Source organism: Anoplopoma fimbria, chromosome 18 (assembly GCF_027596085.1).
Source record: "Anoplopoma fimbria isolate UVic2021 breed Golden Eagle Sablefish chromosome 18, Afim_UVic_2022, whole genome shotgun sequence".
Lineage (NCBI taxonomy): Eukaryota > Metazoa > Chordata > Actinopteri > Perciformes > Anoplopomatidae > Anoplopoma > Anoplopoma fimbria.
The window spans coordinates 6,661,173-6,682,134 of NC_072466.1; the positions used below are offsets into that span (position 1 = coordinate 6,661,173).

The 20,962-nt window shown below is 39.9% G+C and overlaps 1 protein-coding gene across 2 annotated transcripts in view; it reads left to right on the forward strand.

The window, feature by feature from the left end:
* The window catches only part of nkain2 (sodium/potassium transporting ATPase interacting 2), a 68,331-nt gene extending 51,300 nt beyond the window's left edge, over positions 1–17,031 (forward strand). The window contains exons 5-7 of one of the 2 annotated variants that reach the window (XM_054618818.1): positions 8,384–8,444; positions 14,328–14,409; positions 16,953–17,031. In XM_054618818.1, the coding sequence (XP_054474793.1) occupies positions 8,384–8,444; positions 14,328–14,409; positions 16,953–16,962 (153 nt within the window). In that variant the 3' untranslated portion in view covers positions 16,963–17,031. Of the gene's footprint in view, positions 1–8,383; positions 8,445–14,327; positions 14,414–16,952 lie in introns of those variants that run through there. The other variant, XM_054618820.1, reaches the window with a different exon arrangement.
* The last annotated feature ends 3,931 nt before the right edge of the window (positions 17,032–20,962 follow it).

The window sequence follows — 20,962 nt, forward strand, 5'->3', positions numbered from 1 at the left end:
GAGGCCTGTCACCCTTCATCCTAGTCTCCTCTGTACTGAAGCTTTGTTTTTTTCGGAGCAAACTGGAAATTATGAATACAGCACGATAAACAAACCAACGCTCAAATGTGACTGAATGCATCGTTCCACCAACTGAAAGAAAGAAAGAGTTTTGGAGTCTCAGCAGATCTTTTTTTCACTCCGCGTCTTCCTCCCTCACCTAGCATGACTGTCTCACTTTCTCTCGCTCGCCCGCTCTCCTCATGCGCTCTGTCAATCGATAGTGGTACTTATAGTGTGGCTGAGTGCCAAGCCACCACACAGCTGTACCACTGTCTCGCGGTAATTGGTGTGTGGAAACACTGTCATGCTCCATGAGCACACACTCAACAGTCTGACTGGTTCACCGGCTGACTGGCTGGCTGGTTTACTGTAATTGGTGGAAACGCTGTCAGGGTCCTGTAATAGCATACGTTCAACCAGTCCACTGGCTGACTAGATGCGGGGTTATGGTTCTGTTGGGCTGGACTCTAAGCTGACTGGTTGTTTGCATGTTTACTGGTAGCTGGCTGGTTAACTGGTACATGGCAATAAAATGGGAAGGGGGATATTTGTCACTGGTAAGGCCCATGTTTTTTTTTTAAGAAATTAAAGCATTTTTTGATGGACAGGATAAAAATAAATCTCACATGAACACCTTAAAACTTCTATTAAAAGCCAATCCCAAAATAAGGCGCCTTAGTCCCTTTTACTCTGGAGGATAATAAATGAGAGTCGTTAAATATTATTTATGCAAAGTGAAAACATTGATACATTTCTTGATCTTCAAGATATACCTTTATTTTGAAATTCCCCATGGCACGTCTGTATATTCATATCTTAGTTCTCTTTTGTGACTTGATATGAATGTAACTGATTGTGTTAATTGAGCAGAGCCTCATATCAATGAATTGGAACTGAACTTATTGTGGCAGACTTTGTAATAACAGCAGATATGGTATCGATGTCCAAAGAAACAATATCATATCATATCAGGATGAAACTTGCTATTTACACCCCTAGAGTTATTCATTATGTCCCATAAAGAATCCTGTCCCAACAAACCAGTTGAGTTTAGACATTAAAGCAAGCCTTAGCTTTTAATTGTAGTTTCACAAAATGTTAAGAAAGTGTGGAAGTCGGAAAAAGCCACTGAGGCATTTCAGCAGTCAAGGTCTCCAACAGATCATGTTTTTGTTTGGCTGGGTGGTCAGTGGGTTGTGTGAAGGACTGGTTTTACGTGCTCACTGATTTTGTCTCTGGTTTACAGTTACAGGTCCATCCCTTGTAATAGAGCAGGTATTACCTCACACCAAGTCTTGTCAAGTATTTCTGATCATTTTCTGACTTACAAGCTGATTGGTTTGTTCCCTGACTGGCTGTGTTTTTCTTTTGAAGAGTTACCGACTGATTTGTTTCCAAACTGCTCAACAATTTGTTCACAATATGAAAATCTGAGCTGAAGCAGAACATGGGGCTTCTCCAGGGAGATCCAGAGAGTCCTCAGTGAAATGTAGGTTAACACCATGACTTGCTGGCTCACTGGTGTAGAGTGCATGCTTGCAAGTCATTTCAGTGATTAGCATAACTTTTACCAGAGTGGAGGAACTGTCAGTGAAATCACCTTATGTTGTTTTTGGTTGGAAAGTCAACCTCCATACTGTACACTCAGCAGTTCACTGCAAACGGTTAAATAGCCTTGGCTTTAAAATGTTATGGGTTCAAGTGTAGGAAATTATCATTATCTGTGCTGTTTGTTTTAATGTTGCGCCTATTAGCAACACTGAAACAGCTTACTGAGAGAATGTGCACAAATTACACATTTCTGACTGACTGGCTAATAAGCACTTAACACAAAGGTACAGCTGAGGCTGATGGAAATGACTCATTACTTTTGTAAGTATTAAGTCAAATTAAAATCCGGGCCTGAGGATTTACCAACATGAAAAGTTTAGGGATCATGAAAGTGATTCGAGTTTATACTGAGGGGACATGAATGTCTGTACCTAATGTCATGGAAATCGAACCAAAAGTTGTTTAGATATTTCACTCAAAAACACACTTTTCAACCTCATGTTGGCCCTAGAGGAATTATTTAGGATAAATCATCTGGGGACCATGAATGAATTCATAGCAATCCAGCCAAAAGTGGTTGAGAAATATCAGTCTGGACAAAAGGGTACTTACTGACAGACCAAAGTTGACGTCACTGGAGCCATACAACCATTGTTAAAAGCAAAGTGAATCACGTCATGATGTAGGAGTTGTTTTAAAATGTGATAATAAAAAAACAAAACAAGGACAACTGTGAACCTCCAAAGCGTGATTGGTCTGTCCTCTCATAATGATCAGAGAGCAGTGATCAAGATGGCCTCGTTTTTAATGACCACATTCAAAGGACATACTGTAATCTGCGTTCTGTTAAATAATTCATTGAAATATTGCAATATTATTATAGGACAAAAATAACTGAAACGGTTTCTAGGTTTCCTAGGAAATAAATTGATTCATTAGCATATGAAGTGTTGTTTTTACATTTCATTTTCACTGACTGAATTGAATGTGACATTGTCATCTTTGACCACAGACAATGATGTCATGTTAAGGTTGAATTGTATTCATGGAAAGCAGCACTGGGACCAGATTGGTTTTCATAGCTGTTGTTATTCAAAGATCAGGGAAGAGAAAGGACAATGCATGACAATTGACTGTCAGTCAACCAAAGCAACTGCTGTGCTCTAAAGCACTTATCCCATGTTTGCTGAATATGTTAAACCGCCCATTTATTTCAGATTAAGACAGGTAGGAACTTCCTGAACCAATTAAAGAAAAGCTTGCAAATGTAAATGGCAGTCGAAAATTGGAGGGTGAGCAGGGTTTTACTTAATTAAAATTAATTTGTTGTTGCTGTAAATTGTGTGAAGTTTGACACAATCATCAAACAACACCAACAAATTAAGATGAGAGTTATTGGATGTTATTATTGATTGTAGCAATGTTTTTTGGTGTGCAGCTTTGACTGGCTGACAAAATATTTCCTTCACAAATAATTCACAGAGAGCAAAACATTGGTTTGAGTTTAAGTGGGCATCTTTATCACAAAACCAATTTAATCCAATGAATGTGCCACAATGCGGCACAATTTATCTGCAATAGAAAATGCGGCTTCAATGGATTCTGTCATCTGAGATGAATACATTTTCCTAATAGAGTAATGCATCCAACACAAATGAATTTATCACACAGGCAGTCAAACAATTCTACATTTAAGATTCTTCATAAACGGTGTGAAGCTTGAGGGTGTAAAGACGCTGGCAACAGGAAATAATTCATTATGGATTCAAATAACGTCATGATCTTCTGAAACGTTGGTCGTACATCAACCTGTGAGTGGATTCAGTTTAAAGCGTGAGGTGGAGGATGCAGCGGCATCAGCACTTTATACTTCCACTGTTTTGCCAAAATGCAACCTCACCTTCCTCCTTGGATGAGGACAAACTGCGTCGCCCGGCTGACTGACCTATAACTGCTTACCCAACGGCATCTGTCCTTGCTTTTCTAAAAGGTCTCCTCCCACGATGCGTCCCCTGATGTGTTTTTTTTAGCCTCAGGCTATGCAGAACACACGCTTTAGGTTCCCCGTTCCTAATCGAACACCAGCTGTTTGACATTCAACTAATTTCTCCCCGAGCTCCTTTCAAAACTTCCAGGTGTTATCAGAAAGTCTGCTGAGGGAGCAGTTGGGACTTTTATTATTGTAGGAGAGAATGATGATTCAGTTATCTTTTTTTTGGTTTAATGACATTTCTTTGCCACATGGCAAATGTAAACCAACACTTTTATGGGATTCTTGATCATTTTGGGGCACTGATGATAAAGCTGTCAATGTAAAAAAAAAAACAGTAGCATGATACTGTATGCTACCTCATAACTCTGGTAAAGAAAATAAAGAAAACCAATGGCCAATTTTGTAATTATTAGTGATTTATTTGCCATTACAAATACCTACAAATATATATTGTGTGTTATGATCTTATATCAGTGCCTGAAGGTTTCGGTTATCTACAATAAGTGCAATTTTTACATATTTGTGTGACTCTAGGAATGGCAATATCTGCCTGTGGTTGGTCGGTCGGCCCACCACTTTGCTCCAGATGTAAATATCTAATATATATAATAACTATTGTACAGTGGAGAATTTGTTAGACACATTCATGGTGCCCAGAAGATGTGTCCTGATGTTCATCTTGTGTCTTGACAACTTTTGGATTCATTGTCATTGTCAATTTGGTACACACCTTCAGGATAAATTGTAAAGACGTAAGTGATGGTTTAACTTTCAATATACCGCCATCAACAGGTCAAAAAATACCTGCAAATGTTAGCATGCTGACACTCTAAACCAAGATGGTAAAAACAAATTCATCAAAAAAGGTCACTGTGAAACTAAAGGTTCTATCTGCAGTGCAGGAAGCCCACTTTGGAGTCATTATCATTGCAAACGTTTGTTCAGAACATTCTGTTCAAGCTCTAAAGGGGAAAAATGTTACAGTCAACTATTGTGGAGAGGCAAGAACACGTACGTTTGTCAGTTTATTATCCTTACAATTACTCATCCCTGTCTTAAGACAATAGATGCTGACTCACTGTGTCTTAACTAACTGCTCTGTTTTTAATGGCAACAAGCACCTGCTGCACAGTATTCTTTAGAAATGGGATGAAGCCAGTCTCCCTGCCTCCTGGGATAGTGTGTGTGTGTCACCGTGCACATAAAACCCCATTAAAATAGTTTCTGCTCTGGATGAGCTACAGGCCTCTGTGAGGTGAATTGGTGAAGTTGTACAATTTATTGCTTGTCAGGCTGATCAGGGCAGTGATCCTGTCTATGCTTAAGTGGTGCCATTTCCATTTCCACTTGTCACTGCGAACACCTTTCAGTGTTGCTGCGGTAACTAGGTAACCTTAATCCAAAGACAAAATGAGAAAAAAAAAGGAACCAATGTCTGTCTGAGAAACCCTGGAGAAAGTCACTTAAATTCAGTCCATACAAAAGCAGAACGAAGCTGCAAAACCATGGAAGAAATATTTAAAACCACACAGGGGAAAAGCTAAAATACTTGTTTTTCATTGTATTCTGACACACATACAAACTGTGGTAAGTCTTCATTATGAATTGTTGTTAATTCATTAGATCCTCAACAATAGTTTGAGTCTAGAAAAGGATACATTTTTCTTCAGAGAAAGAAAAATGTAACACTTGCAATAGTTAAAATAATGAAAGAAGTTGAAATTGCAGTGAAAGCCGAAGAGTCAAAAGAGGTTGAAGTTTAAAGGGCTAGGGTGTAAAATTTCGGGAGATCTATTTGCAGAAAGGGAATATAATATTCATAACTGTGTTTTCATTAGGGTGTAATGACAAGAAACTAAAAGTTGTTGTGTTTTTGTTCCCTTAGAATGAGCCCTTCATATCTAGAACATAAGGAGACTCTTACACTCTCCGCTAGCACAGTGGGAAATACCCGGCCGATCGATACTGATGAAAAAGAAACGATATGACTCACTCGGTAGCTACTTCCATCATCGATTATGGATAAAGCGATAATTTTTTCCAAAGCTGTTGATGGAAGTCGCTAATGAGGATCGTTTTTTTGTTTTTTTAATTTAATTTAATTTAACCTTTTTTTTATCCAAAATAATCCAAATGAGATTTTAAATATCTTGTAAAAGAAAATAATGACACATGTTGTTGTTCCCGTGTAGCGTAAATGATCTGATAAATGATATATGACTGATGGCAGATTGGTGCACTGACTCATCTACTCGCCCATCCGAATTTTAGATTGTATCGGATTCATTTCTGATACTGGTATCGGTATAAGAACAATTTTAAACATAAGCCTTGGTAAACTTTTCCATTTCCCAAAGTCACTTTTATTATTTTACTTGGTTGCAGTATAATAAACTGAATGCTGTGAGCTTCAATGCATGAGTCACTGTGAGTCAAATATTGCAGACGTAAAAAAAAATAAAAAATAGAGTTACCTTCAAGGTCCGTGTACAGTGTTGTGGGCTTTTCATCTTAATCTTAGTCATATCAAGATCTGTTGTCAAGAGATTTTATTATGTACTTCAAATATAAGATATTTTATGGCGAACTTTTTAGCCCTGAAAAATACAGAATGATAGATATTTAAGTATTCGGGGTTCAAAAGCAGCAGGCACCGAATCGACTCAGACCCAGAACTCCAACAATAAACAAGATAAGGCTCACACACGTCACAGCCCCATAGCTAATATTGGTGCACCCCCCCCGCCAATCTTATTTGGGTTTATTGGCGACAGGATATTATGTTTACATGCAGCGACACCAAAATGGAATACTTGAGTATCCAGAATATTAACAGGATATTGATGTGCAGAGAAACGCGCTCTGTCACGGCTGATCAGATGTTCTCTATAGCAGGGCGCCGACGCTCTCTGTACTCCGTTCAGTGGTTCTAACAAAACCGCGCCCCAAAAAGTCATTTTCAGAGGCAATGAGCCGGCAGAAGACAGAACGGGCTCCGGTTCAGCTTTTACTGCATGTCAAAAAAAAAAAACATAACTCCCCAAACTCCTGAAAGTCATAATTTTGACTTTGTGACATTAAACGTGTCCTTTAAGTGAATAAAGGTAGTGAATCATTCTAGCTTGAGTGACAGGAGAGGCAGTCTGTGGCTTGAGGTCATCTTAATCTTTCTGCTAAACTGCTGTCAGTGGAAGAGACAACTGAGATTTTGCAGCCAGTCTTTGACCAGTGGTAAAAAAAAAAAAAAAAATCTGAGACGCCTGTGATTCATAAAGCCTCCTATGTTATCCAAATTGATTTTCTCATCACCGTTGATCCCCGTGCTTATACTTGCAGCATTGTCCACATCCAGTATTTTCTTCAGCTTTAAGTGAATTCATCTCCCACTGGGCAAAACACTATATTTATGACTCATGTACTTGTGAGAGACAGGGAGAGAAATAAGGAGGAGGAACAAAGACAAAGGAAAGGAAGGAAATAGAGATAGCGGAGGAAGAGAGAAAGGAACAGAAGCAGGAAGGAAATAGGAAGAGAGGGAGAAAGTATGAGAAAAGGAGGGAGGAGAGAGGTGCTCTGGGAGCTGAACATTATTTAGACTAAATGAGGTCAAGACCTTGAGGTATACTCTGAATCTCAAATGTCGTTGCTCACATTTGCAGCCCACTGTGTATTCGCGTGGCGCTCTGTTTGTGTGTGTGTGTGTGTGTGCTGGCATGTGTCCATGTATTCAATAGAATACCAATCAGGTCATTGTCATTTTTTTTCTTAGACTTAAATCTTCTTTTGAACAACAAGGCCTCCATACTCAGGGTGATATGTTAGTTTAATGCCTCGTGAAAACACACGTATACATCCATCACTGTCCGTCTTCGTCTCTCTCTTTTCTTCCGCCAATCGTTGCGGGGTAATAAGGTCACTAAAAGGCCGACCTTACATTGACTTGCGCCTTACCGCATCTTCACTCCAATCAGCCACCTTCTAGAGGTCGCCTTGGAAACAGAGAGCCAATGGGAGAGCAGATCAGAGCGCAAAGGTGTTCTTCTATATCAGTGTCTAAACGCTGCACACACACAGACACCTTTAATGCCTTTTTGTCTTTTTTTTTTGGTAATTATCGCAGCACTCAAATACGCACATCACTGTAGCCGGTTTATTGTTCAATCTGCAGCCGTCGTTGTTTTCATGTTTGTGAATGGCTTCAAACCGTGAGAGAGAACAAAGTGAGGTACACCTCTGCGTTCAGCTACAAGCCCGGCACAACAAAGCCTTGTCGGAGTGGGCGGCGGCATTGAAGTCTTCATTTTGTACAATAGCAACAAAAAGGGAACTATCAACCTCGACATCGTAACACCGAAGCAACACAGGGAGCTGGAAATTCCATTTCAGTGATCACAATCTCACTAACTTTTACCCACAGTGCCATAATGGAGACATCGTGACAATCCTTTTTTATTTTCGGTGTATGTTTTGAAGATGTGTTTTAAAACAGGGTCAATACAGCCAGGGAACCATGAAGCTTGAGGCTATGTGTGTGTGTGTGTGTGTGTGTGTGTGTGTGTGTGTGTGTGTGTGTGTGTGTGTGTGTTGTGTGTCCATTGATTCCATTGCTCTATTTGGAAGCAAAATACCACCGAGCTGTTCTGCTCCACTTACACCAACACCTGTTTTCCCTGTCTTGTTCAAACAATTTGTTAAATGTGCATGCTTTCCCTGATATCTATCTACCCGTCTGTTTACCTGTGTGTCTGTCTGTCTTGCACAAAAGAATAATGTTTCTGCTGCTCTCTTTGTCTCTAGCTGATGGGGTTTATCTACGCCTGCTACGTGGTCAAGCTCATTTCAGAAGAAGAGGATAGCTGTAAGTATACTGGTCACACACACACACGCATGTACACTCACATTTTACAGCAGAATCCAAAAGCCTTAAAAAAAAACCTGTTTGATGTGTGTATTCATCCTACGGTGAAAGACGCTGTTTCTCAGTCTGTTAATTCATCACTAAGCTGCACCATTGTCTCTGCACGTGTTAAGCTCCCCACTATATTTACAGAGATAGCCAAGGCAGCTGTAGCGTGGAAAATTTAACTTTTTTTTTTTAAGCAACCTGTCCTTTCAGACTAAGGTAGGAATAAGCTGCCGTCTCTTTTCCGGTTGCCGACTGTGCATTTTGAAACTGTTTTATCAGCTGTTACTAGTTTGATAATTATGCACAAAAAGTTGGTTGAAAAGTCAGGCAAAGACAGTTTCCGGCTGACTTGTTTTAAAACATAAACTCTTGATATATGCACTTGATGGCTACGGACATAATGTTGTGCTAGTAGACAGAGGCTAAAGCTGCACGTGCCAGCATCCTCACCAGTGTATGATCCATGCAGAAGACATGGAAGTAAAGAAACCATATTGTTAGGTAATGCTGTGTAGAGCTAGTTAGTCCTAGTACTGTGAGTTTGATGAGGAAAAAAATGCAAAATCAGACTTGAATTTCAGACTGTAGATTTGCTATCGTGAGCTGTGCTTCTTTTTAATGTAACCTGTTATAGCGTAGTATTTCTTGGCCTTGAAAATAACACTGGGGTTAGGTTAATACTGTCGGCAGTCAGCTAATTAGCAGGAGATGCTAACATGTGCAGTTCACGTTATACTAGACGAACACTGTTTAGTCCATTCATCACACTTATGCTCTTGTGTTTTTGGTTTTGTAAAAGGTCAAATAAATGCACCACCCTCCAAACTCTCAAATGTCAAGTATTGCTCTTACCACAGCCTCATGCATGCTGCTTCAGTATGTGGAGAACTTCAGGGGTCAGCAGACCTGCTGTGCCTAGTTACGGTTGCTAAGCTATGTTTGGATCTTTCCATGATTGGTCAATTTGGATCAATTTGGTACAGTAGGTTCAGGGGGGTTAAGTTAATGCCTCTGGTGCTTCTGAGTTCAAGCATCAAGTCAGACTTGTGAAGTAAACTTAGTGCCTCTGTTTTCGCTTTATCCGTATTTCCCGGCTCGTCCTTTCGTTAACGCTCTTCACTACCGAGCAGCAAGTTTTGAATGAAGCCATCTCGGACTGAGAGGCCTTTATTAACACTTAGACAGAAATCAAAGTAAAACCTGTAGCCTCCAGCTTTTGCAGCCATGCTAGTTCATTTACAGCAACGCATGGAGAAAAAAGAGACTAGAGAAGGAACTGTGATGGATTAGGAGGCTCGATCAAAGTTGTCTTTCATTCATCCGTCTCTACCACATACTCAGTACTCCCAACCATCATCACCAAGCAACAGTCATAGGGAGAGTCAAAGAGGGAAAGACCAACAAAACATGTTCACACATTCATTCATACAACCATGTTGATTGGGAAGTGTGCAACTTCTACAATAAAATGCGACATTCACTAATAATTAGATGGTTAATTGCATTTGAAGTGTAATACCAGTATCGGATGAGGGAAAATGAGATGTTGATTTTTGCGATTGTTGTCTTTTGAATGCAGAGCGTGCCTGTGAGCATTTATATTAATGAGCCTATTTATCTGAGGCCATCAGTTAAGTTATTCCATTAAAGTAGACGCAGCTGCGGGGGGATCAATACGCAAGCATGTCTTATTCAACACTGAATTGACGGCTGTGTTTGCTAACACATAAATATTGACAGGTGATAAATGCAGACGGGATCAGTGGTAGTAGTTTGAAGCGAGGAGAGTCGACACGTCTTTCCTGCTTTCCGTTTTATACAAAGAAGATTGGGCGTTCAGAGTTTTGGGGGAAATTATTTATACTTTTAATAAAAAACTGTGGCTCAGAATTGGATGCAAGACCTACATCCGTCTCTAAAAGCTCCCCATGTGACAAAACTACCTCTTTGGTCAATGAGGTCACAGAAGTATATTCAATCATCACATTGTTAATTTAAAAAAATCAGTTTAAAGTGATGTAACACTGTATAGTTTCTTTTTAATAAGCTTTGTGATGACAGGAAGCCTTAAAATGCCACTTGTTCCCTGTCTAAATAAGTAATGCCTAGTTGTTATTTGGCCGGTGCTTAACTGTTGTATTTTGGCCGTTGGCTCTTGTTGCTGTTTTGCACCCTGAGAGAGAGAGAGGGCTTGTTAGAACTAAACAGATTCAGATGAGATAGAGCTAGAAGAGTATGCTGTGTATCCATGTGGGAGTTCATGTGCTCAGTGAAGTAAAATGCTGCATGTTGACTCATTGTTATCTTCACTGTAACAACTGACATCTTAGATCTTAGAGGGTTTCTGCCTGGTCTGACTCATAGGGGGGTAAATACAAATGCTTGGGCAGTGGCCCTTTGGCGTTGTGATACTGACGAACAAGGCAACCATTAGCATCTGTATGACACTCCAGCCTTTCAACTAACTCCGATGAAAACCCCTCCATGTCATTAATATACACTCAGAGCAACAAACGTAGTATTAAGAGACACTGCCAGGACAGGTGGGAGGGGCTGTGGATGAGTAAAACTAACACAACAACCTTTTTTGTTAAGAGATTACGCAAAAGACATTGTGGTGACGCCAGGTGGCCCAAGCGGCAAAATATGACGAGAAGGGATGAGATCATGTTGTTTGTTTAAAGGCCATGAAAACGTCTTTTCCTTTGAGTGATGGAGTCGGTCAAAAACACACTATTTTCTGCCAAAGATGGTTATTTGGTTTATTTTACATTAGAGATTTCGGACCTTGCTATTTCTCACTGCTTTGGAAAATACAACGTCACATTGTACAATATTTCTATGCACCAATCAGAGTTTAGCAACATTTTAATCCAATTTAATGACAGTTGTGTGGTTATTTGCTTAAGTTGCAGGCACTGTCCGTCAAATCTGATCACATCGACAGTCCGGATGAAGCACGCTGAGTTTTTGAGTGGTTAAACTCTCCATAAATAATACCACAGAGTGTTCCTCCCAAATTTTTACTTTATTATTTAGTCATTGATATTTAATGGTATAAGGAAACACTTAAAGTTTCCAGGGGTGTTGACAAATTCAGCTGCAACCATCTGTTCATCCGCTTTGTGAGCTGCTTGTGCTGGTGAATGTGTTTTGGGAGCTGGAGCGTAGCATACATTGGACGGGTTGCCAGTCTTTAACAGGGCTAACACATGCAGACAAACACATTCACACTCACATTCACAGCAACGGGCAATTTAAAGCTCCCAGTTTAATGTTGCAATGTTGGCATGCAAACTGCACACAAATACACGGCGATACTGAAAGTGATTTCCTCAAGTCTTCTCAGGGGACAAATGTTATCAGAAGGACTCAGGATTCAAATTGAGGTTTCAGGCCACTATTAAGCCTTAATGAATAGACAGGCAATCGCAGCGTCATGTCACATGCATCATTTCCATGCGACAAAAAGAGAATCTTCTCCAGAACGATTTCGGGATTCATTGTAATCTTTGTGTTGCCGAGGCGTAAGGCTGTGGAAAAAGCGCTGCTCGATTAATGCAGTCTGGGAGACTAAACAATAATCAGGGAGCTTTGTAGGGAAATGTGCCTTGGGTGAAGAAGCTAATGCTCACTGAGGACCGATGAAGATTTTGAGTTGCTGAGAAAGCTAATTACGCTCATAATTATTCCGTGCATGTGTGAATGAGTGCGCCTGTGCGCGTTGAAGTGTGTGTATAGGTGTGTGGTTGCGTCTGTGTGTGGGAAATTAATCATTATAGGAAGTCTTATCTGTCTCACAGCTCCTTGAATGTGTCAGACAGATTCTTGTCAAACGTACACACATGAACAACACACAAATCGATGTAGACACAAAACCAAGGATTACAATCCTTGTGAGATCGGTCTTTGTGTAAATGGAAGCTTTTTTTGTCAATAGTTAACACTCACATTTGGAGAAATGTACAAAATCAGGAGATCTGTTTTTCTAGCTTCTGGTGAGAACTGTTCAAGTACTCACGTGCTCATTGGACGAGGCCTGCACCTTATGAATAACATATCTGAATTTTTAAATTGAACTGCTTCAGCTTGATAGGCAGCACACTGACAAGGTTAGCGGCTCCATTTCCTCTTGCGTTCAAAGGGTCAAGCATGGCAGAAAACTCTGCTGAGACTATTTGACTGCAGCATGAATCAGCAGGAAGCCCTCGCCGTTCACACCAGGCCGTTCTTCCACAAAAGGAATCCGCACAAAGAAAGAACACATCAAGCACAGGCGACATCTCCGCATTGTCTGACTGAACAACTGTAATGAGCAGAATGATCATAAAACACCTCTGTATTGCAGCAGTCCAGGAAAACTGCTGATAGACAAAGAGGATCATCTGCCGTCCCGTCGCGTGGTGTAATCACGATTTCACATGGATGCATTAAGAGGATTAAGGGAGAAGTGTGAAAACTCACGGCTAAGACGTGGCGGCTTATTATGAATTTTGTCTAACTTTAAATTCAACAGAACAAAAAGAACAAGAAAGGTATGTGAGAACAGATACACTGATCCAGAGACTTGAGTGGAAACCAATAAAAAATTCGGGCTATGCTTTCTGTCTACTGACAATAGAGCCAGTAGCTGGTTAGCTTATCTTAGCATAAAGACAGGGAACAGGGGAAACAGCTAGTGTGGATCTGTTCAAAGTTAAATCTGCCTCTAAATTGGACTAGCGCGTGTAATATTTTGTTTTTTAATCTGTACAAAAAAAATAAAATAAATGACAACGTGCTGTTACGTGCTGAAAAGCCAAGAAATAGAGCTAAAGTTAAAGATAAAGTTTGGACATAGCCAGGCTAGCTATTTGCACCTGCTTCCAGTCTTTATGCTAAGCTAAGATAACCAGTTGGCTGTAGCTTCATATTTTGATAGATGTACTCATCTCTGAGCAAAATAGCTTAACTAAAAGGTGCTAAATGTGCATTAATATAACAGCAAAAAACTATTTGCACTGTGCTGGTACAGCGGATACCGCTGATTACTGCGTCTCGACCGACAGCGTTGTTACGGAATTTAGCAACTTTGGAAAACTTCGCAAAAATGATCAAATATTCTTTCAAAATGTGACTAACATCATTTTATTTACTCATTTACTCATCTTAAAGGTATAAAAACACAACATCTCCATACATATTTTATGTGTCTTGGGTTTTAATAGAGTCACACACAAACTAGTTAGTTGAATTGCCTGACTGTGTTTGGCTCCCACGTCATGTTAGGACGTACTAACGTACTAAAGCCACTCTCTTGATGGTATGAAACCTCACTCAATAAATACGAAAGTGCGCTGCTGATCAAGGCGAGGAAGTACCCTTTTATGAGCTCCACAACATCAAAGTAAAATAAATATATATATCATAGCTTCCTCTCTTCAAAAGTCTAGGCTCTCTGCCTCAGTCTGAGAAAAGCAACCACCTGCTGGCAGCTCCTCAGCTCCGGAATCTGATGAGGCATCTTATATAATTTAGGAAGTTCAGAGTATTCTCAAAGCATAAATATATCGCTTCATAAGATTTATCCTAAAGATAGAATTAGATTTGAATCATCCCATACAGTTGAGGACAGATTTTCTCTTTGAAAATGAAACAGCAGTTTCATTTCTACAACCCTGATTAGCTCAAAGAGCGGCGGCGATATAGAGGTGGTGGTTCTGCTACAAAATGTTTTGTTGATCACCCTAGAGGTGGAGGAGGCCTTTTTGCGATGACTCATCTGTGGTGGGAGATTCCCAGTTGATAACCACTAAGGCATACTCTGTCTCTAATTGGTGTTGTTTTTGCGTGCAGTTGATTTTATAGGAGGGTTCGACTCCTACGGTTACCAGGGGCCTCAGAAGACCTCCCACCTTCAGCTACAGCCCATGTACATGTAAGTATAGTTATACACTATTCATCTACAAATGTTAGATATTTAAAGAAAATATTTTGATTATGTTTTTTTTATCACATATCACCCACAATATTAGTCTTAAAGATGAGGCATTAATTGAGCTAAATGCTGATCAGAAATCCAAGTTTTATACCCAGAATTCACTCCAGATCCTCTTAAACTCCACCAAACCATCAACATCTGTGTTTGAGTGACAATGATATATGCATATTCTTGCTGTATCAGCATTATTGCTTATCATTTATCAGCCCAAGGTCAAATCAATTATCCCTGTTGTAGCGCTTTTATACCCCCACACATACGTGGCAAATAAAGACGATGAAAACATCTGTATCCTTGATGTCATTCATGCTGAAGCTTTTGTTAGATTGTTAGCTTTTGTATTATCATTGTTGCGTTCTGGAAGCTTTCATTTTGTATCCTTGCAGGCTAGATTGTAGTTTACGTGGTGATTCCTAGACACTCAAACCACAGATTCCTGTTTTGTTGAGATCTTCAGTTATTCTTTTGCCCGAAGAGCCAGGAATACGATAAAACAAAATGAGTCTGGGTCCAGGCATGGATGGCCCCTGCATCAATCTCGCAATATAGCCAAAGCTAACACCACTGTAGCAAACACCAACAACAACACAAGAAATAACGGGCGATTCCACTGATGTACAGCAGACAGTTGATCAATAGCTGTTTTTATTAGAGAAAAGAGACAGAACAAATTAGAGACAGATACAGACGGACAGAGAGAGATGGAGAGAGAAATTGAGATCAAGATAGACGAGAGACTAGTAGAAAAAGAGAGAGAGAGAAAGAGAGAGAGAGGAGGGGAGGGAGAGAAGATAAACACAGAGTGATGGATGAAACCGAGGACTAAACAAAGAAGAAAGGCAATAAAGGGCCATTCTGTAGTTTTATATGTCCCCTGTGGAAGTCATAACACAGATCATAAATCATCGACCCCCAAGATAATGGCTGCAAACTCACACAAGAGCTGGAGCATGAATACACATATCTGTGCACACACACACACACACACACACACACACACACACACACACACACACACACACACAAACTATGCATACGCACAAACAACTTGACTCACAGTAAATGTGCTGATGGACATCTTGTGCTTGTACATTAATGCACACACATATAGACACACACACACACACACACACACACACACACACACACACACACACACACACACACACACACACACACACACACACACACACACACACACATGCATATGCACACACACTTGCAGAAACATCATCAATATATTATCATTGTTCCCCAGCTGTTGTCCCTTCACTTTGGTCTTTATTGGCTCTGGCCACAGGGACCAGTAAATAGTAATACAGCTGTGTCGTCCCAGTAGGAATCTCCCACACCCAACCGCCCACCCACACACACACACACACACACACACACACACACAAACACACACAAAAATAACGTCACAACTTTTGCCGCCTCCAGAATTTTGAAGAAATGTGCGCTTCTTTGCAAAGTAAAATAAAGATCAACTTATGGTTGACCCCCCCAAAAGCATGTGTTGTATTCATATGAGAGTTGTATTCATATGAGAGTGAAGCATTATCCTAAAAACATCATATCACCTAAAAACATTAAATCCATAACAATACAGAACCAAAATATCAAGTTGTGACCGTAAACTTCTCATTTTTCCACAATTTATATTTAATTTTTGCGTCTGCTGTTACAGCCTCAAGATTAAGCTCTTTGTTGCATTTGATTTTATCAGAGCTCAGAACTAATTATATTAGGAACTTATTAAATGAAATATAGCAGGAAGTGTGGAATAGTCATAACTGCAGGTCTGCTATACATCAATATTTACCTAAAGGTTGCTAACGTTAGCAACTCATAAGCTACTGGTCATATTAGACCAAGTGAGGATGTAGCAACAAAACGCTTGAGTATTCAGATTGAGCAGTGGAGCATTTGACTGCTTATGAATTGAATTTTTCATTTGTAAAAGGAATATGTGTGACTTCTTCTCTTAAAGGTCGCATACCGGTAGTATCACTTTAATACCTTGTTGTTTACATTGTGTTGATAATTATATTGGATATACATATGAAACTTTGTTTGTTTTTTTGTAGACAATCAAATAGCTAGCATTTCTTTCTTGCTTTTTTTTGTTCATAAATGTTTGGGGGAGACGTATCAAAGTCAGTACAGCCACGCGGATGTGCTCAAGCTGTCTCTTATTATCATCTCTTATAATACACAGGACAAGTGCTTCAGATGTCCTCATTGAACATTAATGTTCAGCTTATGTGCCTGAGTGAATCGCTTTATCAAGGACGACACTTAGCAAATGCACCGCTAAGCATTTAAACAGAACCCTCTCAATCCTCACTGTCCTCAGTTACACTTCAAAGAGTTGCAGTTTCAGAGGTTCACATACATATTTACCTTTAAATCTATGCTAAGGCAATACAAGAGATTCAGTCACTATCTTCATATAACCCTCTCCTCCTCTCTTCATTCAGGTCAAAGTAAACCCAGGAGCTACTCCAGGAGCGCTGCCTTACCAACCCCCACTGCTCGACATCCTCCTTTTACTACTCCAACTGTCTTTTAATAAACAACAACCAAGACACAGACAAGACGACAGGATGAGACACTAAGATATTCTGCACTTCAACCTACAGATCCCCCCCCCCCCACCCCCACCACCACCACCTCCTCCAGTAATCAGACTGCTTTCCTGGTCTGCCTGTCTGCTGTTTTAACGGAGTTAGGTCTGTTCCTGATGAAACACTGGCCTCTTGTGGTTGAACGCGGTAACACCACGACATTTATGAAACACCAGGACAGGCAGCTCCGATAATACCTGCATTTTTTTGTTTTTCTTCATCTCTGAGGGACCCAATATATTCCTTTTGTGATGTTGAATATCTGCATCGTGACGGAAACCAAAGGGATGTAAAGCGGCCCATTGGTGAATTACCGACCCATTGGTTTCTTCAGACTTCCAAGGAGAACACTCTGTCTCTCTACTGTCGGAGCCCTGTTTCTTCAAGCTATGTATAACAATAGAGTCCGTTACAACCACACATCAGACACTGGACTTCCAACCAGACTGACAAAGCGTCTACTAGCAAGAACTACCGATATAGGAATGTCAGACATCTTTCTTTTCTATGGTTACTTATTGGTGCATTTTGGGTTCCTTGTTGCAGCAGAAATTGGGAGCTCAATACAAGTCACGGGCTCATGTACTCAAGCACGAGTACACGCCACACATGTTCCTCTGTTGCTTCATCAGAAACGTCGAATGTTAAATGACTGATGCTTTGTGTAGATTTACATGCTTTCATTCCACGTGTGCATGTGTACAGGAAACACGCATTCACATACACAGGCATTAGGCGATGCATATGTGAATTCACACATGCATGCACGCATATACGCACACACACATAACAGATGTATTAACATTTTTTTTAATGTGAATCTTAACAATGTTTACAATACTTCAAAAATTCAGCTTGCCGGACAGAAAGACTGAACACCTGACAGACATGTAGACAGGCAGACAGGGAGGCAGACAGGAGACGGTCGAGCTGCAGCATCCTAAAGGTCATTGGGTGTTTTCTACCATGTTAATACAGACAGAGGACACGAGATTTGTTCTCTTGCTGTCTAAATAATTTGTCTTCCATCCAGAGGTAGATAGAGACAAAGAGAACGATCCCAGAAGAGGGATTGAGGTCAGGCAACGGTTTCCCTTCCACCTCAGTCCTTGTAGCTCTCAATTCAAAGCTTCCTTCGTCTCTCAGCAGGCACGTTTTGTTTTCCCTTTTTCTGAATTATAAAAAGGTTAAAAAAAAAAAGCTGGAGGCCAAATCAAGTGCCCAATCAGCCTCATGTGCAGCATCCACCCTTCCTCAACAACAGAAATATTTAAAAACAGACCACGCTTACATAAAGGGAAAAAACACCTTAAACAGAAATGACAATCAATGTCAGATCGACCTGAATCTCATCATAAATTGGCATTTTTTGAACCATAACAAAGGTGCCAAAAAGCTGAAACATGGCTGTCATTATTATGTGGGAACAGAAAAGCATCTTAGTTTGTTGTTTAGATTGATATATTGCATTTCCAAAACCCTGGAGAATGACAAAGATTTGTGAACAAAAGAAAAAGGAAACGACAGAGGCGGAATCTCCGTCGACAGCGCACACGTTCACCCTCGCCTGCAGACTAACGAGGACAAAAATGATACCAGAGAGACACCGGAGTCTTAGCAGCTCCCTTTCTTCACCTCACCACTCAAATTTTAATGTAGAAAGTGCCAACGATATCACCATATGGACATCCGTAAAGCCTGGTTTTCTGAAAAAGCCACAGACTGGGACCAAAAATAATGGGTCTCAGCTTCACTTTTCCTGGGTTCCCATGTAAGAAAAATAGCGAGAATATCACAAATATGAAGAAACCCCCCCCAACATTTGCATTCCAGGCGACCAGCAGGTTTTTTTCACTTTTATTCAGTTCAGAAAAAAACTGATTCCTTCTGGAAATGTGACGAATCGTGTTGCATTTGTGTTGCAATCACTGGACCAAAAGTTTGAGGCCTTTTCTCCGTCAACCAAGGGACATTTCTTGGAGAAAATACTGACAATATGATGGACTTTTTCCCCCTCTACAAACTACAAAGTCCACCCCCGTCTGCCAGTTATCTTCAGCAGTTCATGTTTTATAACAAACCTGTGGGTTACGTTCAGAGTCGCTGTGAGGCTCCACAGACAGTCGCTCTGGAGGACAGAAACAACTTTTTGTGTGTTTGCATGAGGTGTTTCCAAACTGTCGAGTATTTAATCTCATGCTGCGTGTGACTAACTAGCTACTTAAAACTGGGAACTGTTTGGTTTGTTGAATGCTCCTCAACTCTCTTCAAAGAGTCCTAAATGTGAACTTTGTGATTTTTCTATAAGTAACGCAGTCTGAAACGTCCGCCGAGTAAAGGAGATAAAAATAGCAACTACAATGTAAAACGATGAAATGTAACTTTGAACTTCTAGACGTTTTTTAATCACATGTGGCCGTGTTTACTGTTTTTTCTAGTTGACTACTAATGTATGATGTTGTGTACAAGTGGGACTACTATGTTTTATTTCTTCTAATTGTACAGTGTATTTTGAAACGAGAGAGTAAGAGGAGATTGGGAAGGGAATTAGTTGCACTATAGTCTGTAATTCTTTCATTTACAATTCTGTCAGGGCTGGAAGTTCACTTTCACTTCAGCACATGATTAACTTTACAATATTAATTTAATAACAAACACCACACGTTGCTTTTTAATAAATGAAATGACTGCAGATGAAGTGTCTTTTTGCAAAATTCAAATCAGGAACTAGGGTCACATGTCCATTATTTGAAACGTCATTGAAAAAGATAGTTTGGTTGTGTCAGCTAATTTGAACTGAAAGTGAATTTATGTTTTATTTGATTTGCCTTTAATGGAGTCGATCAAGGCAATATCACCGGCACTGTGGAACCAATATCAACTTGAATGCCAATATGGCAGATATAGGAGAGGATTTCAGATATATAATGTGGCCCAAATGTGTGTGTGTGTGTGTGTGTGTGTGTGTGTCTGTGGGTGTGTGTGTGACCTATCTGTGTCATGGTGAACTGAACGACACTTAACCCAGAACCTGCAAAGCCACAACTTCAACACAAACGCAGCTGAAGTAAATTAAAGAACGTATCAAAGATTGTTAATGAACAGCAATAATTATACTCTTATAATATATTTTTAAGTTCTAATAAAGACAGAATCCACAAATGTCGTAATTTATCTTCACAGCTGCTTGATCACATTCAGACTTTGGAACAGTCAATGGAGCGTCTTGTCTTTAGATCTAGGAATGCAGATCTGTACATAAAGAGTTAAACATTTGCAGAGGGCGCTTGAGGTGAGCCTTTATTTTGTTCAATGGTGTCAATAAACATTCAGTCAAGCTATTATAAAGTCCTGAATCTGTATTAAGAGTTACAAATCCCTCCATTCGAAGCTTTAAAGTTGTGGCAAAAGTATAAAGATATAGTTATTTCGGTAATATGGTGCTGAATAAATGTATGAATAATAGGGAAAGACGTTTATCCGGGGTTTGGCTAAACTTTCATAACATTTCTAAGTCAATTTTGAATTTCATAAGCGAAATGCAGCATATTCAGCTTTATCAAAACTGAAATGTTCAATTCAAAGCCCCTGACAGCTTGTTTTTTTATGTTAAATCAAAGTTAACGTAAAGAAAACAACAAAATATTTATAGGAATTATTTATTAGGCAGGGTAACAAAAGCTTAGATAATGTGTTTAATGTGTTAGGACTGTGTGGGTGTGGCTTGAACAGATTTGATTGACAGCGGCCTGGAAACATAAGCAAACGACCCAACTGTCATCGTCATGTATTGATTCAAAAGTTGCTTAATCTTGATTGAGGCACAGAAATATGTGACATCAACGCTTTGCATTTGAGTTACA